At 47.2% G+C, this 18,161-nt stretch overlaps 1 protein-coding gene across 13 annotated transcripts in view; it reads left to right on the plus strand.

Annotated features, from left to right (window-relative positions):
• Positions 1-18,161, plus strand: part of MVB12B (multivesicular body subunit 12B) — a 165,144-nt gene that overhangs the window by 48,661 nt on the left and 98,322 nt on the right. For 12 of the 13 annotated variants that reach the window (XM_039861606.1, XM_039861604.1, XM_039861603.1 and 9 more), the window contains 3 exons: positions 3,622-3,729; positions 8,308-8,404; positions 15,743-15,872. In XM_039861606.1, the coding sequence (XP_039717540.1) occupies positions 3,622-3,729; positions 8,308-8,404; positions 15,743-15,872 (335 nt within the window). Of the gene's footprint in view, positions 1-3,621; positions 3,730-8,307; positions 8,405-8,505; positions 15,150-15,742; positions 15,873-18,161 lie in introns of those variants that run through there. The other variant, XM_039861611.1, reaches the window with a different exon arrangement.

Raw genomic sequence — 18,161 nt, forward strand, 5'->3', positions numbered from 1 at the left:
GTGTATGTGACCGTGCGTGTGAGTGTGGCCGTGTACGTGAGTGTGACCGTGTACGTGAGTGTGAGCGCGCGTGTGCGCATGTGAAGCCTGTGGCAGACGCTCTGCAGGCACTGCATCGGCGGCAGCAGTGGTCATACTCTAGTCATTGGGAAAACAAGGACAAACAAGATAATCAAAAAAATTGGCCTGGTTGTTGAAATGAGTAAGTGGCCTCGCAGAGTGCTCATTTGGAAGGGGATTCACTTAGCTCAAGGTATGAAATCTTGGAAATTTTATTTTAAAAAATTCTACCTACCTGACAGGGGCAGCTAGCAGGGACTGTGGCCTTTCACACCTTGCTCTTCATTGAATGGCTGATGACTTCATTCCTTCCGAGAGTTTTGACAGAGCCCGTATGCATCACGCACTCTGCCTAGTGCAGGGGCTAAGCTGTGATCAGAGCAGGCGTCATCCTTGTGGATGATAGGGGCAGGTGAACGTTAATCGCACAGGATGGTCATGTGTGTTCGAAGACCAGATTTAGTCCCAGAGATGGGGAAGGAACCCCAGGAGGCCAGAGGTTGGAGCTGAGTCCCGCCATGGCAGTTTAAGACTTTTAGAATCCTGATGTCACATGACATCATTTTCAATATTTGGATCGATGTATGTCCCCATTTTTAGTTTAGACATATCAGCGCTGGCTGTGCGGTTGCTCCCTGGGTGCACTGGGGTAGGCACTTGGCATGCGCATCATCTCACCCCACAGTGCCCTAGGTAGGAGCCCCCCCTGCCCCCTCCACTTCCCATCTCAGGACTTGGACTGGTTGCTGGGTTCACGCGGTCAGAGTTTAGACGTGAACTTCTGCAGAGGTGCCGCGTGCAGATACCTGCCTCACCTAATTTATCTTGTGTCCTTAGTTCGTCTTAGCTCATCGGACTTGGAATGGGAAGCGTTTAGGTTAGTAAACACCTTTATGTGACTGGACTGGAGAGAAGCTTCTGGGTACATCGCATTGCCACTGGAAAGACAAGGCTGGGAATGCCCTGCCTTGTGACACCAAGGCCACTTCCCTAGTGTTGCTGATGAGACGGGACCAGGGGCCTTCTCACTTCCCCTCCTGTTCATGGAGCCGTGGCCCCTGCGTGGCTCCAGCTCCTGTGGTCCAGGCTTCCGGCACCTCTGCATTCTGTTCAGAAGTGCGCGTGCGTGCACACGCACATCCTCGCCCCACTCCCTACCTCTTGGCTAGGGTTGGAGGGCATTACAAGCTTTTACTTCATTGCAAATGATTTGTGGCCTCAGGGCAAAGCTGGGCCTATGGTTGTCCCTTTATAATGCTTCTCAGACTTGGGAGTGGAGACTGTAATTGCCAGGACAGAGAAAGGGCACTGTGGGGGACGGTGTGAGGGGAGTCCGTGAGTGGGGGCTGTGGGGCGGGGGGCCCGTGGGGGGGGGCGTGAGGAAGGGCAGGCCGCTGCCCTCAGCATCCCTGCACTGGCCTCTCTATCACGTCAAGGTGTCTTCTCAGGAAAAGGACAATCCTAGCAGAGGGGAGAGGAGGGTATCGTCGTTTTCAAACGCTGGGAACAGTAGCCTTGACTTAGGGTACAAGCTGCCTCTCGGTGGAATTTCCAGGTTCCAGGAGAGCCCTTCTCCGTTCTTCTCCAGCGGAAGGTTAAAGACACAGCGTCCTCCCTCTGAGGCCCCCCAGCCTGAGCTTCCGCAGACGGCAAGTGCTCTGCAGACTATGTTTTCTTAATGTATCAAAAATAATGCATTTATTACAGAGAAACTATACAGGTTTCCTGTTTCTTTGTTCTTATAGCATTTTTTTATTCTCTCATTTTAGTGATTCTGAAATTGGGATGCATCTTAAAATAGATTGGACATTTTGATATGATACTATTTCTTTTGATTTCCTGAAGTGGTGTACTTTAAATCCATAGTGATTCCCAAATGACTACATCCTAGAATTGAGGAAGTACAGTATAAGTAGAGTTTGAGAATCAAAACATGGAATCTGTGGCAGAAAACAAACAAAAGGGACCCTTTGTGGTGGAGAGTTGGGGCCATGGCCTTAAATCTCACGTTTTCCAAGAAACTTTACATATGACCATTATGGACAAAAAAATGCTGACGAGGACTAATTCCGTTCCAGCGTGTTTCTTTCTGTGTGGGTGACATACTTGTAGCAAACAGTTCCTAAAATTATCCTCATACCATTCCTCCAGATTTCAAGTCAGACATATCTGCACATTTAACAGAAGGAGCTTTCTTCTCCCTTTGTTATATTTGCTAATTTATAATTGTTGGGTTTGTGGGGAAAAGCATCTTTCTTTTGGCGGTTGGCCTGTGGGTTTTTCTGAGGCAGCCTCAGGGAACGTGGCCGTGGGGGGCCCCGGGAATGTCCTGGGGGAGCCACCCCGCACGTCCCCGGCCTGTGCATGTGGCAGGCCGTTGGCTCTGTGAGCACGTGCATGGGGTGCGGCTGAGTCCAGGCCGTGTTTTGTGTAAAGAATGGAGGTGCTTTCGGCAGCGTGTCAGCATGGCCGGGAGCTTGTCAGATGAAGGGCTGCATCCCAGAGTCTGCACCTCACAGGGGCGACTCAGGAGACGGCAGAGAGCAGGTGCAGAGGACCCCTTCAGAGTTCATCCCGTGCAGCGCTGCCCCCTCAGCCTTCCCGATGTCCCCACTCAGGGCGCCCGCCAAGGTGCGGAAGGCTGATTCATCCCCCGATGCGGCTCTGGCAGCGCTGTGGTGTTGGCTGCTGAGTGAGAAGGCAGAGCAAGCCCTGACTCGGTTCACAGAGCAGTCTGGGAAAAACGAGAGGAACGCCGCCCTCATCCCGCATTTCCCCTCCTCTCCAGGCTCACCGCGAACTCTCTCCCGCAACGCGCGGCTTTGCGCTGAGCCCCCGCCCCGCAGCCAGCACACGGGTCCTTTAAGAATCAAGTCTAGGCTGGCTTCATCCTTGAACACTTCTTAGAGGAAAATTTCTGTAGCTGTACATGGGAAAATGGCTTCTTAGTGAGACTGTAAACAAGGAACTGGATGTTTTTTTATTTTCCTATCATGGTCCGGTTTCCGACCTTGAATATCACTTTCAGGGGTTATACCAAGAAGACACAGTAAGGAGCAAATTTTCCTGATACCTGCCCCCGGTCCCCAGTAGAGTCCCATTGACTGAAGCCCCCTGGCTGGCCCAGGGTCCTGGAGCAGGAGGCCATGTGTCAGTCTCTCCACAGGCAGCGACCCTCTCAGGTGGCATTTCACACCACATTGGACTTTTATCTGCACCCCATACCGTCCCCTGAGTAGGTGGTAATGAGCCACCGAATGTGCTGACTTCTCCAGTCCCTCCTTGGTCCATTACAACAAAAGTTGCTCTTTCCTCATTAGAACCATTTTTGTCAGAGTGTCTTTAATCAATGGCTTCCCCAGGGACAATATTTTTAGAAGTTGTATTTTTCACACTCTCCCTTTTCCCCTTTTGGAAAATCTCTTCCCAGGGCCCAGTGAAATGAACTAATGAGATGCCATGAGAGTTCGGGCCAGTGTTAATTGGCATGAAGCTGCTCATGCACACCTCTGGTTCCGTCCTGCCTTACCTGTGGTCCTTCTCCCTGTCTCTCCGGTGCAGGTTGCCCAGACAGCAGATGGTGTGGATGCTGACCTCTGGAAAGACGGCTTATTTAAATCCAAGGTGACCAGATACCTGTGTTTCACAAGATCATTTTCCAAAGAAAATGTAAGTCCAGTAGCGCTTTACCACGTGCTGAACGAGCACCAGCCATTTATGTTCCTGTTGAAAATTTCCTCATTTTTTTTTTGTTTGTTTGTTTGTTGTGGCGGTGGTTTATTTTTATTGCTATATTAATTTATCTGTGGTTTTAGTGGACTGGGTCGCATCAGCAGCTAGCGCTGTGTTTCATCTATTAACAGTATTATTAACCACATACCCAAGTGTACAGTGAATTTCATTAAAATGCGTGCGCAGAAGGAAACCAGGAAATTTCTCTCCCAGGCTCAGATGCCTACCTCCCCTCCAAGTAACAAATCACAGGTAGCGGCGACTTGGGGACTTTCCCGTGGGGCTGGGATGAAAGCTGACGGGCAAGTGGAGGCATCAAAGATGCTGCATGGTCACTCCTTACCACAGATACGGCCTTTCCAAAATGACCGGCTTCCTCCCCGAGTCTCTGTGTGACCTCTGACATGTCATTGTTTCTGCAGGTAGGCATCCACATGTGCAGACTGCTTTTTAGTATGCCGTTTTTAATGCTTGGGCCCATAAATTAGGAAATTTTAAAGATACCTCCTGAGGCTTTTCCAATAGTGTTTTAACGGGTGGCTTAGAAAAAAGGGAACTAGCTTTCCTGAGCATCCACCCCATGTGAGGCCTGCTCAGGCACCCTGCAGATAACACCTCTTCCATCCTGAGACAGACTCTTGAAGTATTAGCTCCTTTCCTGAGGTCAGACAGTTTTTGTGCTTGTCCAAGGTCACCTGTCTTCCCTAGCCCCAAATGAGGGAGCAGTCAGATTGTCATTTTCAGGGGTGGCAATTTATTCTTGGCCTAAATGTTATAATCTTTTTCTAAAGCAAAGTTTTTTTGAAATATTTTTATAAATTTTATTATAACGGTAATATATATGTTCACGGTTTAAAAAGAAAAAAGCAACTTCAGACATCCTCATTTAGAAGCACAAAAGGGGAAAAGGAACAGCCTTTCTCCCCGTCACCCGCCCCCCCCCAGCCCTGTGGCCCTGTCACGGGGCCCTTGTGTGTCCCGCCAGCGTGTCCTGGGTGTGGACAGTCGTAAGGCTCTCTGGCCATCACTCTCTTCCACCAGCCGTTCCTGTGTTTGTTGCAAAGTCTTTGTTAGGAAAATTATTTCTCACATATTTGGGACTGGAGAAGAAGTCCTTGCTTTAATTCTTGTCCCCCATTATGAGAGTGCATGCTTGTAAAGTGCAGGGTTTCTAATGGCATAGGGACAGTCCTGGCACTAGACATTGGAAATCTTTTGCACACAGGCCCAAAGGCGGCAGCCGAGTCTGTAACGAGTGTGAGCAGGTCCCTGGTCTGAAGGCCGGGTTGCCTTCACAGACGTGCGCTCATGGCGTTTGGGGCAGTCCCCCCGTCACCCCCCTCCTCTCCCCCTGTGTCCACAGCCGCACGGTGCACTCCGCGCCCCTTTGTCCCTGCAGTTTACCGAAACCCTTTTTTGAAACTATGTATGTTTTTAGTTTTCGTCACCTCTGTTCTGTCTGCTGGCCCGCACGTTCACGGCTGCTCAGGGCTGGAAGGACGAACTCCCGAGGATTCGAACTGCTCGTATTCACACCCTCGCTCTGCTCAGTGGCTTCGCGGTGTCATTGCTGATATCGGCTGAGCCTTCACCTGTCCTGACTGAAGAGGCTTTATTTCAAAACTGTGCCCTCAAAGGACAGCCACGACCTCTTTGATCGTTTTCAATGTGTTTTTGCTGTGTTTCCCCCGAAGGCTGTGGGTTATTGGTATTCTAGGCCAGAAGAGTCCCCGACCCCTCGGTGTGGGAACAGTGACAAGTCTAAAAATGACAGAGAGAGGTCACCGGGGCTTGTTAGTTTGGGGCGTCATAGGTAAACGTATTATAGAAAATGCACTGACTTAGTCCACATTCGTTGAACATTAGAGAGATGTTTATTGACTGTCTACTTTGTGTGTCTTAGTCCATGGGGGCCAGGCGTGGTGGGGGGTGGGGTGCAGTGAGGGGTGTAAGATGAGGAAGAAGGTAGTGGGGGAGCCCCCGCCTCTCCTGTGAAGCAGTATATGGAATAGGTGCATTTCGTTTTCCAGGGGCCCCTTGTCAGTCCAGGAACAGAGCAGGAGCGAGGCATATTTCAGGCTGCCGCAGCCGGTCTGTGCTGGCCCTGCTCTCAGAGCCAAGACTTTGCAGAGCATAATTTTTTACAGCTGTAAAGGAGGGATGTGGGATCTCCAGACTGGACAGATTCTTAATTAGGTGACTTGAGACTCCCAGTGTAGGAGTTTGGGGAGACTCCTTTGAAACCTAAATTTCTTTTCCCCAATAACGCAGTTAATACAGAAACCTGGCTTTGGAGTGACATTGCTTCCTGGGGAAGGATCGAGATTAATTGCACTTTTCATGCCCTGTACTTTCTGCATTACCTGTAATAATAATGTATATAGATTAGGTAGGGAGGATATTAAACAGAAGGATTTATGAACATTTGAATATTAAGTTGGTTATCTGTGGCTACCTTAAATGCAAGGTTGTCAAAAATAATTACAGTATACTAGCAAATACTGGCTACCAGAGACAATATAAACACCCTGAGTCAGTGCATATTGGGCTTTTGGCATGAATCATTTGCTCAACAAGGATTGGGAATACGTTCTTCATATTTATGAGGAGGAAATGAAAGGGAGCACGGGATGGGGGTTGGGAGAGGAACTCACAAAATTAATGGTGTCGCAGACCTGCTGCATGAAACCCAGTGTGGTGGCGGCCATGTGCCCAGGGCCCCCCTGGACCGCAGGAAGTCCCGAAGGCACAGCCCCCCGCTCCGTACGCACGGGAGGGTTTTCTGATGCGTTTTTTAAACGGCCTCACGGCTGACGTTCTGGTTTTACGATCGGGGACGTGTAGAGTGTGGAGGGCGAGGTCGCTAACTGGTTTGCAGTTGACTTCCGTAAAACCCAAGCTGTCACGCAGAAGACGTTCGAGAAGGATATTGATGAATGCCCATCTATCTCCGGGGCAGGGAAACCTACCCAGCTGCTAATTTCTCAATGCAGAAAGCGGTGATGACATGGAGACGCAACTGCCATGAAAAAAAATTATGATGGATTAGATGAGGCGACTCTGAAAGCCGCCGATGTTTGCAAGTCAGCGTAACCGCTCAGACCCTCCCCGCACGGTCAGAGATTTATTCCCCACCCGTGAGGGTCCAGCCCTCCGCTTGCTGTGCTGCACTGTGCTCCATTTTCCCGAGGCCCAGCCGCCTGGGGTGTAACGGTACCGCATCGTCGGCAGACACGACGGTTCCGAGAGACAGGATCGGTTTTGCAACCACGGCGCCGCAGCAGCGCCGGCCGCAGTTCCCGCGCGGCACGGTCACCCTCACAGTCGGGTCCCAAAGAATTTATTTCATTTGCGCACGTTTGGTTTATAGTGTATTTATCAGATACACCTTTAACGTTTTTATCGAGACAGTTTAGATTTGTCATCCAGCGGGGAAGGGCTGACCTCCGATGACGCACAGACGCGGAGGCGCAGGCCCTTCTCTGAGCAAGACAGAAACAAGGCCTGAAGAGTGAGCGCGGAGGCCACGGTGACCGGGAGCACAGATCGAGGGAGCGGAGCGTGTGCTCAGGCTGGGCTTCTGGGGAAGAGGGGCTTCTGGGAAATGGGCACGCAAAGAGCATCGCTAGGATCCTAGCAGGAGAGACTTGGGATCGGAAGCCATAAGTCTTCCCTTAACTGGCTCTAACTAGAGAGGGGGAAGCAAGCTGCAGATCACGGTGAAGACCGTAATGAACTCTCCGAGGCGGCCCCACATATTTAAGTTGTAGGGTAGATATCTTTTGAGCTCGTTTACACTCCGAAATGCGGGTGCCGAGTGCCAGTGTGTTTGCGGAGAATTCTCTCTCGCAATTAGAGTGGCGCGTGCCATCTTTGGAAGATATTTCTGCAGTGGTTTCAGAAATTGCGCACTGTGGACCCCATATAGAGGCTTTAAGAGGCTCTGGTGCATGTCATTTTAGAAGATGTGTAATACTGAGGCAGTAGGGCTTTTCACTCTATTAGTTTATGATTCTTGGGATTTCACGAGAATGTATCTAGCAACAGAAATGCGTGTCGACGTGCAGACTGGCAATCACTTAGGAATGTGATTGGTTCTCTGTTAGGTTTATATGCAGCTCTGTCCCCAACAGGACTACCCCAGGAATTTGCTCTTTATAAAATCTGCCGGGCCCAAGAGCTGATGCTCCAGGCTGAGTGGCAGCCTCCTTGGGACCTGTGCAGAGCTGCCTTCTGCTGGGTTATGTCTCAAGCATCTCCTGGGTTGCTTGTCTGCCTAACCAAGGCCACATCTGAGTGAGTGGCTTTGAGGTTCTGCAGATGAAACTCCTTCCCGAGGGCCACTGAGTCCCTGTGTAACCGCTGGGGAACGTTAAGTGGCACCTACTTTAATTAACCTGCTGTCGTAAAGCTGTAAGAGTCATTGTGTTAAATATGCATCTTGAAGCCAAAATGGCAAACCCACCACAGGCGTGTTCAGATTAATAGTCTGTATCTCTTTTCTTTCTTCCCAAGAGTCATCTAGGGAACGTGTTAGTGGATATGAAGCTCATTGACATCAAGGACACTCTGCCTGTAGGCTTCATCCCAATTCAGGAGACGGTGGACACACGTGAGTCATCCTTTAGTGCCACTCATCACAATGAGAGTTTCCTTCCTCCAGGTATATTTTTAGATATTTTTTATGTGCATTTTTCTTTGGAAACATTTTAAGAGTCTTTACCGCATGCCCATGAATAAACCCTGCAGCTCTTGACGTGTGTCTGACTCGGTTCTCCAAGGAGTTTACAGTGTTCTCGTTAGCGCCATGTAAGTGAGCAGGATGTCCTTTTCTGTTAGAATGGGGCTCCCTGCAGAATCGGCCACTTAGGAACGGACGGACAAAGACACCGGAGCTAGTTTTCCTCAGTGCAGCCTCTGGTATTGCGAAGCCAAGCTTGGCACGAGACCCAGCAGCAAAGGGAAAAATAAATCAAAAGATGCCCAGGGAATACGAGTGCAGTGATGTCCCCCGTTTTGGAGTCTTGGAGCTAACAAGAATAGCCAGAACCAGTTTCCTAGACTGCATGCTAGGAAACACAGGATTCGTTCTGAGCGAGTGCTCTGAGCCCTGCGTAGAACCAGGCAGAAGCGAGTCGCTGATGAATCGGAAGCTTCTTCGGGGTCCCGGGGTGCTTTCAAGCCCTTGTCATGTACGCCAGTCATTAAATAGTGCTGGGAAGCCTTGGGATATTTGAGCCTCCCCATTTTGATGTAATACCACTTAGCTTATTTTATTTTTAATTACTCTGACCAACTTTAGGATTCCCACAACAGTGAAGCAGTGAATAAAAAACACAAACACAGAGAATCCTTTCTTTGTGACACACGATTTATTTATGAAATTCCGTGTCTCATTCTGTGTCAGACATACTTTATGTTTCCACCATTTTTTGATGTTTTCTTGCTAACGTTTCATATAGACCAGACCTTCCATATCTATACAGACCCCACGTAGCAGTTATTTAGTGAAACAAATAGATTCCATTATAGCATGTTTTTATTTTTCTCAGAAGTCTCTTCACTTTTGGACATTTTGTTTTTACTTGTTATTATTTTTACTTGTTATTATTACTTGTTATTATTTTACTTGTTTTCACTCATATTAGCTAATAATTATAATAGCTGATATTTAGCATGTTTTTACTCTATGCCAACTTCTGTGATGCTTTACTTACCTGATCTCTTCAAATCTTTAGAAGACTCCTGCTCATAGATGGGTTTTATTAAACCCATTGTACATATGAAATAATGAAGCACAGTAACTACTTAGGGCTTAAAGAACTTATCCAAGGCCACACACATCTCGAAGTAGGGGACTAACGAGAATACGCACACCAGTCCGACACCAGCCACACTTTTAACCACCGTGTCACTCTGTAAGAAGCAGGTGTTTAAGCACCTTTTACAGATAGTTCGTATCATGTATTTGTATATCGGGTTCTTTTGGTGACTGCTTTGTTGAGAGGTAATTCACCTGTCATACAGTTTACCCATTCAAAGCCTGCCATTCAGTGGCTCTGAGTTTATTCACGGAGCTGTGCAGCCACCGCCACATTCAATTTCGGAACATTTCGTCACCCTCCGAAAGACCTCTCTCCCTGTTCCAGGCACTTTCCATCTCTCCCCAACCCTCACGTTTTCACCCTTGCCAGCCCTGGGCACTCACTGATGTGCTTCCTACGTAGATCTGCCTATCTTGGATGTTTCATGCAATAGAATCATACAGTATGTGGTCTTTTTGATTGGTTTCTTTCACTTAGCATAACATTTTCAGGGTTCATTCGTGTTGCAGTATGTCTCAGGACTTCATTGCTTTTTATTGACAAATAATAATCCACGTATATGGGCATACCACATTGTGCTTATCCATTCAGTTGATGGATATTTGGGTCGTTTCTGCTTTCGGCTGTTGTGAATAATGCCGCTGGGAACATTCAAGTACAAATTTCTGTGTGGACAAAGGTTTTCATAACTCTTGGGTACATACCTAGGCATGGAATTGCTGAGTCACGTGGTAACTCTTTATTGAGGAACCACCACACTGTTTTTCAAAGTAGCAGTACCATTTTACATTTCCACCAGCAGTGTATGAGGCTTACAATTTCTCTCCATCTTCACCGACACTTGTTATTGTCATTCCTTTTCATCCTGGCCATCTTAGTGAGTGTTGCGTGATCACTCATTGTGGGTTTGATTTGCATTTCCCCGATGGCAAATGATACTGAGCATCTTTCCGTTGGCCGTTTGTGTATCTTCTCTGGAGAAATGTCTCTTGTTATCCTTTGCCATATTAATTTAGGTTGTCTTTTCAACATTGAGTGGTAAGAATGTTTTAATACACAGTTGACCATTGAACAATATGGGTTTAAATTGCAGAGGTCCACTTATACATGGATTTTTTTCAATAAATAGTATACGTGTACTTTCTCTTCCCTATGATTTTCTCAATATTTTGTTTTCTCTAACTTATTGTAAGAATACAATATATAATACATATGGCATACAAAATATGTGTTAATCAGCTGTTTATTGCTATCTGCGAGGGTTTCAGTCAACGGGCGGGCTATTTGTAGTTAAGTTTTGGGGGAGTCAAAAGCTATTTGTGGATTTTCAACTGTGCAGGGGGTTGGCACCCCAACCCACGTCATTCAAGGGTCAACTACTTTGAAAACGTAAATTCTTTATTAATTATATGATTTGCACAATTTTCTCCCATCTGTGTGTTTTCACTTTCTTGATATCCTTTTAAAATATAAAGGGTTTTTATTTGTCAGAGTTTTATTTATCTATTTTTTTTTTCCTTTGTTGCTTATGATTTTGGTGACATACCTAAGAAACCACTGCCTAATCCAAGGTCACCAAGATTTGTGGCTCTGTTTTCTTCTAGGAGATTTGTAGTTTTAGCTCTTACATTTATATCTTCGATCCATTCTGAGTGAATTTCTGTCTGTGGTGTGAAATAAGGATGCGACTTTCTTGTCCTGCATGTGACTGCCCAGTTGGATACCCATTCTTGCCCCCAAAGAACTGTGGCGTCATCCTCACTGAAAGTCAGTTCACCATAGATGTGAGAATTGGTTTCTGGACTCTGCGTTCTCTTTCATCGATCTGTATGTCTTTTCTTGTTGTCAGTATCTCAGTCTTGATTACTGTAGCTTTGTAGCAGGTTTTGAAACCAAGAAGTATGAGTCTTCCAACTTCGTTGTTCTTTTTCAAGACGATTTTGGCTATTCTGGGTCCCTTGAATTTCTTATTCTTTTTCTGGGTCCCTTGAATTTCCATACGAATTTCAGAATTTGTGCGTTTCTGCAAAGAAGTCAGCTGGGGTTTTGATAGCAATGGTGTTGAATCTGTAGATCAGCTTGGTTATGTGTAGACTTTGGATGAGTTCCTTGCGATAAGTTACCAGGTACTTGAGGCTGCTGGGTAATAGGTCCTCTGCGGTCTGCCTCCAACCTCCCTCTACACACATACTCCTCACCTTCAAGCTCCCTATCCTCTACCCAAAAGGAGCCCTCCGCAGACTCCTTTTTTTTTCCGAATCTACATATTTGCTTTATTGTCTTCTCTGCCTGAAAACCCTTTCCCTCAACTCTGAATGTCCACACCCCGTATCTCTCAAGTTCTCCCACTTGCATCAGACAGATCCCAGTTTGAATCAAGCTCTCCTTCCTCTCCACAGTCAGTTAATATTGATGAGTGGCTAGCAGGCACTGCAGGCTATGGGATATAAAGATGACTAAGATACTGGCCCTTGCCTCAAGGACCTTAGTCTGTGGGTGACCTGGACCTGAGAACAAGGAATTGCGTCACAGTGTAATTGGACAGGGCTGTGATCAGTCAGAGGCCCCCCTCTTTATTGCTTTTTATTTCACCTGGCACAGCACACATTGTCTGGAAGGGACGGAGGGGAGTGAGCACATGCACGTCACAGCGGTGGGAAGTCCACGGGAGTGGCCGATTCTGCCTCTGAATTCCGTTAGGACAAACTGCGGCTTGGCAAGTTGGAGAACTTGTGCTCTGGAGTGAGTCTCACCTGATACTGAGTCTGGCTCTGCTACTTCCAGCTGTAGGACTTCACCGTCCTGGGCCTTGGTTTCCTCATCTGTAAAATGGGATTGGGGGAAATATTATTCATCTCATCTCATAATGCTGCTTTTAGCTTGCATTTTAACCATGTATGTGGTTTCTTCATGTCTTTATTACTTATCTTTGAGGGCAAGATCCATGTTTAATTCATCTGTGAATCACCTAAGGTGCCCATCGTACACAGTGCCTTGCTCAGAGGCTGGGCCCAATAACAATAAGCTTTATTACTCTCTGTTGCCAAATTAACTTCCAGGAATATCAGTTCACAGTGCTACTAATGATACAGGCTCGTACCTGCTTTCCACAGGCCTGCCAGCGTGGGTTTTAAATTTTTTATTTGGTTTTGCTATCTTAATTTTATTTAATTTCCACTTCATTATTTATTAGCAAGACTGAACATTTTCACAAATGTTTGCTGGCCACTTTTATTTATTTTTAAAAGACTTATCTGCTTGAGAACTAAAATTGCTTGTAGACTTGTGTTTATTTCCCATTTTTCTCCAGCGTTTTTCTTAGTCTTAAAATTTGCATTGGTGTTCATTTTTGACAACTCATTGACTGATAATGTCTTTATAGTGATACACTATAGAGACACTAAGCATTTCCCATTCTGCATTTTTCTCTCAATTTGTCAAACCACTTAAGTGAGGCGGCCCAGAGCTGATTCCTGTTGGGGTCGTGTCCAGCTGCTGTGGGGTGACCCCACATAGTAATTCTGGATGGGAAGCCACTCCCCGCAACTAGGGGTGTAATGGTTGCTGCCCTATGGACATTCTGAGATCGTCCTGGCATCTCCAGCGTGTATCTTATCACACAAGGAGGGTGGGTTTTGGGTAGCCTGTTTATTTTGGGTCATACAGTCATTTTCTGGAGCCTTTTACCCAGGGGACAGGTGAGCACAAGCTGACCAGATAAACCTGTGGTCAGCTCTGTGCAGTTTGAGTGCATTTAAGGCCCTCATTTTATAGAGTCAGCCAAAAGATGAGACTTCTATCATTAATTTAAAATAGTTTGTTGTAATCCACAGAGTACTTAAAAACTGGAGAACTGTTTTAGTAAAGTGCTTTGTCCTTTCTCTGTATTCATTAACATGGCTGAACACTTTTCTGTTGACTCTGCATAATATGTTTACTTAAAATCAGGCCTGTCTGAGCCTATGTAATTAGTGGCTCCATCTCTGAGAGTTTGCCGTAGACGGGAGGAACGGAGCAAAGAGCAGCCTGGCAAAAGCAAGTAAAGTACCTGCATTTTCTTTTACTTTGAGGACAGATCTCACTTTCTTCACACTTGCCAAGGCCCGATCTGATCAGCTAATAGTTTTCAAAGGGGAAGGGTTGCTCCAGACGCTTTCCCGCAGGACACTACCCCGCCTCGTTGGGTACAGCATTTAGGGTCTGGCTTCGGGATGTTATTACTCATAGCTTGTGGGTCTGCTCTCGCCCTCAGTTTCCTCGCTTAGGAAGAGAACCCACACAATTTCTGAGTTTCCGCCTGGCTCTTTTAAAACCAACCCCCCACCCCGGTCCCCAACGACAATACAATACCGCGAGTCTGCCCTCCCCTTGGTAAAATCAGTTCCAAAAACAGGACCACCCTTTCCTCCCCATGCTGCTCCCTGCTTTAAATGTCCTTATTTCAAGAACTGAGGGTTCTTGAACGTGAGTGCCCAGCTCTGACATACAGGGTGTGCTGGAGGCTTACTTTGTAAAGATGATAAGAGTATCCAATAGAGAACATTCTTTATTGAGCACTTCCTGGGTGCCAGGCGTCGGGCCAAGTGTAGCACGTGTGCGATCCCGTTTCATCCCCTCTACGTCCCCGTTTCATTAACTTCCTTTTACGGGTAATGGAACCGAGGCTAAGAGAAATTCAGGTCATAGTGCCGGAAAATGGCAGAGGTGGGATTTTAACTCAGATCTGTCTGACTCATGTATTGAGACACGGCCGTTGATTAAATCTCATGTTTAAAAACCACAAAAGAACAAATACCTGGTTGGTCACCACTGGAGGTTGCTAGGGAACCGACTCATCACTCTAAGACTTGATAAATAAAAGAGTCATGCACTCGTTTTTTTTTTTCTATACAAGCATATTGCAGAGAGCTCAAGTAGTTAAGAAGAAAAGTTATTTTTTATGTAGAAGCGTTCCAGCTAATAAATGTAGAAGGAATGATGGATTTAGAAAATCACCGCTTTGAAAACTTTAATGAAATTATGAACTGATGCAACAGGGGGAAGAAAACACCACCCAGGGAATGGTCGTTGGGGACTTTACAGCTGAGGCACCAGGCTCACACCACGGGAAGCCCAGCTGGATGGCATGCCTCACGGTGTGATGCCACGGGATGTACATGCGCCACCTGCGAAGTGCTCTCACCTGAAGAAATCGAACGCGCGCCTGCATAGAGCCTTGAGCTGTAACTGCCAGTTTACAGGAAGTACAGGGGAACCACCCAGTTTCTTCAACCTACCAGGGCCCCGAGGACAAAGGGAGAGGTCGTTACAAAATAAAAGGGACTTACGAGGCCTAACAGCCAAATTCAGACAAACCAACAGTTAAAGGACGCTTTTGAGATGTTGGAGAAAACTTGAGTCTAGACTGTCTATTGGATGAAATTAAGAAATCATTGTTCATTTTGTTAGGAATGAGAATAGCATAGTGATCACGTTAAAAAAAAAAAAAAAGTCACTGCCACAGATGCCTACTGAGATATCCACGGGTGAGAAGTCGCGGCGGTGGAAATTCATTTTAAATTCTCCAGCAAGACCAAAGGTGATGGGAGGGACGAAAGCAGCCTGTCCATTTTTGACAGTGTTGAAACTGGATGACCGGAACGTGTGGATTCACTTACTATTCTCTCTACGTTGGGGAAATGTTAGAAAATTTCTACAGTAAAAGGGAAAAAAGCCCACGTGGTAAAACGTTAATACTCAGGGTCTCTCTGTGCGTGTGTCTGACGGCCGGTGCAGGGAGCAGGCTGTTTGTGGTTGTGGCTTCTAGAAGCCAGCCCCACAGTTTATTCCAAACTGTTTCTTCTTGCAGAAGTGGACGTACCCCTGGGAGCCCCTTCTCGGCAGGGGCTGTCTGGGGTCAGGTCGTGAACGCAGAGCAGGGTGACTGATGCCCAGTCTGCAGTCACAGCCTGTCCACTGCGGCCCTGTGGAGGGCAGGGGGGGTAGAACCCAGCCCTCCTGTCAGGCCACTTGGATGACCGGTCGCTTCTGCTGACAGGAAGAGTATGTGACAGGAGACGTGGTACTCGGAATAGAGATGTTGGCATTTCTGGAAGACTCATACCTTTTCTTGCTCTTTCCTTCAGAGGAAGTCGCATTTAGAAAGAAGAGGCTGTGCATTAAATTCATCCCACGAGATTCGACCGAAGCTGCAATTTGTGACATTCGGATCATGGGCCGGACCAAGCAGGCCCCTCCTCAGTACACGTTTATTGGGTAAGTCTCAGTAACACAGACGGCTTCTTTCTGTCAAGAGCGCTCACGTCACTTCTGGGGATGTAGCCCTGAGGCCACCCATGAGATTCTTGGCCTTCTGGGCAGAGGAGAAGAGTGGGTGAGCAGTGGGGATGGACATGGCGCCCGGGGAGCAGAAAGCAGCCCCGCGAGGAGGAGGCGGGGTGGGGGGAGTTGGCAGGACCTTGTAGCACACGAGAGTGGTTTGGGTTTTATGCCAGGTGCACTGGGAAGCCCTTGGGGGGAAAACGTATTAAAAGACCACGTGATAATTTGCGGGACAGTTTTTTTGGCCTGAGGTTCATCTTCTCTGATGAACAGAGGCGTGCCGAGGCCTGGGCCCACAGTGGGTTATTCACCTGGCGGCCGTGGTACTGGGCACGGGCCTGGCTCTGAAGCCGCGTCATAGATACTAAATACAAGGAATAGGATTTCACTCTGGGCTTTTTGGGTTGTAAGTGACAGGAAACCCAACCCGGGCTGGCTTCAGCCAAGGGAAGAATTGGTTGGCTGACATAACAGCAGAATTCAGGGGCAGATTGGCTTCAGGTGCGGCCAGAAGTAGTCACTGAGAGGAAGTCACTAGGATCTAGGCCCCCACCCCCAATACTTTGCTCTGATTCCTCACAGGGGACCCAGTTCTTGGACGTGTTCTCCCCTAGTGGAGGAATGGTGGTGCTGTTGGTTCACCTACTTTTCCTCCAGGTTCAAGTCCCAAGGCAAAGAGCAAGCAAGTCTGTGTTCCTGGAAGTTCTAGGATTCTGTCTCATTGGCCTTGATTGAGCTCACTGGGGTTCCGTGTACCCTGAACCTATCACTGCTACCTGGAAAATGTTCTCTCTTTCAGTCCTGAGCTGGAAGCGGGGCCGGTGCCATTGGAACTCGGGGACTAAGAAGGGGGTGGGGGTGGGGGATGAATAGCTGCTGGGTGTCCAAAAGGCAGTGGGTGCTCATTATCCTCAATCAGCTGAAGTTCAGGGCTTTCCCGTTAATCAGTGTGGTGGATGGTTCTCAGCCCCTCAGCCGCAAGCCAGCTCTGCAGGCATCTCACTTGTCCTTGTGGGTCCCCATGGGCGAGTTCTACTCGGCTTTTGAAGTCGGCCTTCTGGATCTGCCTGGTGCTCTGTTTTACTTCTTGCTCCATGAGCCCAGACCCTCCTCTTTGCTCTAGAAGCCAGGGCCTTCCCTGTAGGCAGGGCACTGGAGGAGTGTGGTATTTGCTTGACGTGCACAGAGAGCTGGTGTCATAGAAATAGAGATTATTTTCACCTTGGTGCACAAGAGTTTGTTTAGACTCTTCAGCTCTGAAATCCGAATCTTCTGTCTCAAGATTTTGTGGTCTTCAAGAAAGACTCTATGGTCATTCCCTTCTTACACACTCAAAAATCTTGTTTTGGAACATGGTTTAAATGGATTTCATAAACAGGACTATGTAACAGGATCAGGAAGCAGTCAGGAGTATAACTGTGCTTCAGGTGCCTTAGAAGCAGCCACTTAAATACAAACTGTAGAAGCCAACAATTCAATGATGAACTTTTAAAGTCTAATTTCAGTTACTCTGTGTATTTTTAATTACAAATTATACTACTTTGAAAGATTCAGTTTTTAATAGTTTAAACAATACTAAAGAATAGATTCTTACCAAATATGTCTTGATAATCAAAACTAAGATCTTCCTTTATATCATTTTGAAAAGATTGCTAAAGTCTACTCTTGTTTCATCTTGGGGCAAAAATTCTTTTCCAGAGCCAGACAATTCCAGTGTTGTTTTTAAGTAAGGAAAGAGAATTCAATTCAGAACTCTAAGTCACTTTTTCTAAAAAAAAAAACAAACCGGCACAGTTCCACGTGTTACTTTGCAAGGGTTGGGTTGTCAGCCAGGGGAGACAGACACCCCAGACAGGGAACATCTCCTCCAAGGCTGCACGTGTAGCCTCAGCCGAGACATGGCGAAGTCAGTGCAGCCGATGAGAATCAGCCGTCTATCTAATGAGACAATTATGGTTTAGAATCATCCCTGGGTGGACAGAGAAGCTGCTAGAAGAATCCACTGAATAAGTCTGCTCTCGTTTTTTGAACAGATGACATCCCTCTCCATCCCAAGATGCAGTTCTGTGGGGCAGTTGAGAAGTTGTAAATTGGATGTGGCTAAAACGATCTCAGTACAATTCCTAAGAGCAAACCTGTCTCATAAACGCTTGTGCCGTGTGGTGTGCGGCCGGGCTGCGGTGGGCGGGCCTAGCAAGTCTGTCAGGCCCTTTTGTGTCCACC

Source organism: Pteropus medius, unplaced genomic scaffold, assembly GCF_902729225.1.
Source record: "Pteropus medius unplaced genomic scaffold, Ma_sr-lr_union100, whole genome shotgun sequence".
Taxonomy (NCBI): Eukaryota; Metazoa; Chordata; class Mammalia; order Chiroptera; family Pteropodidae; genus Pteropus; species Pteropus medius.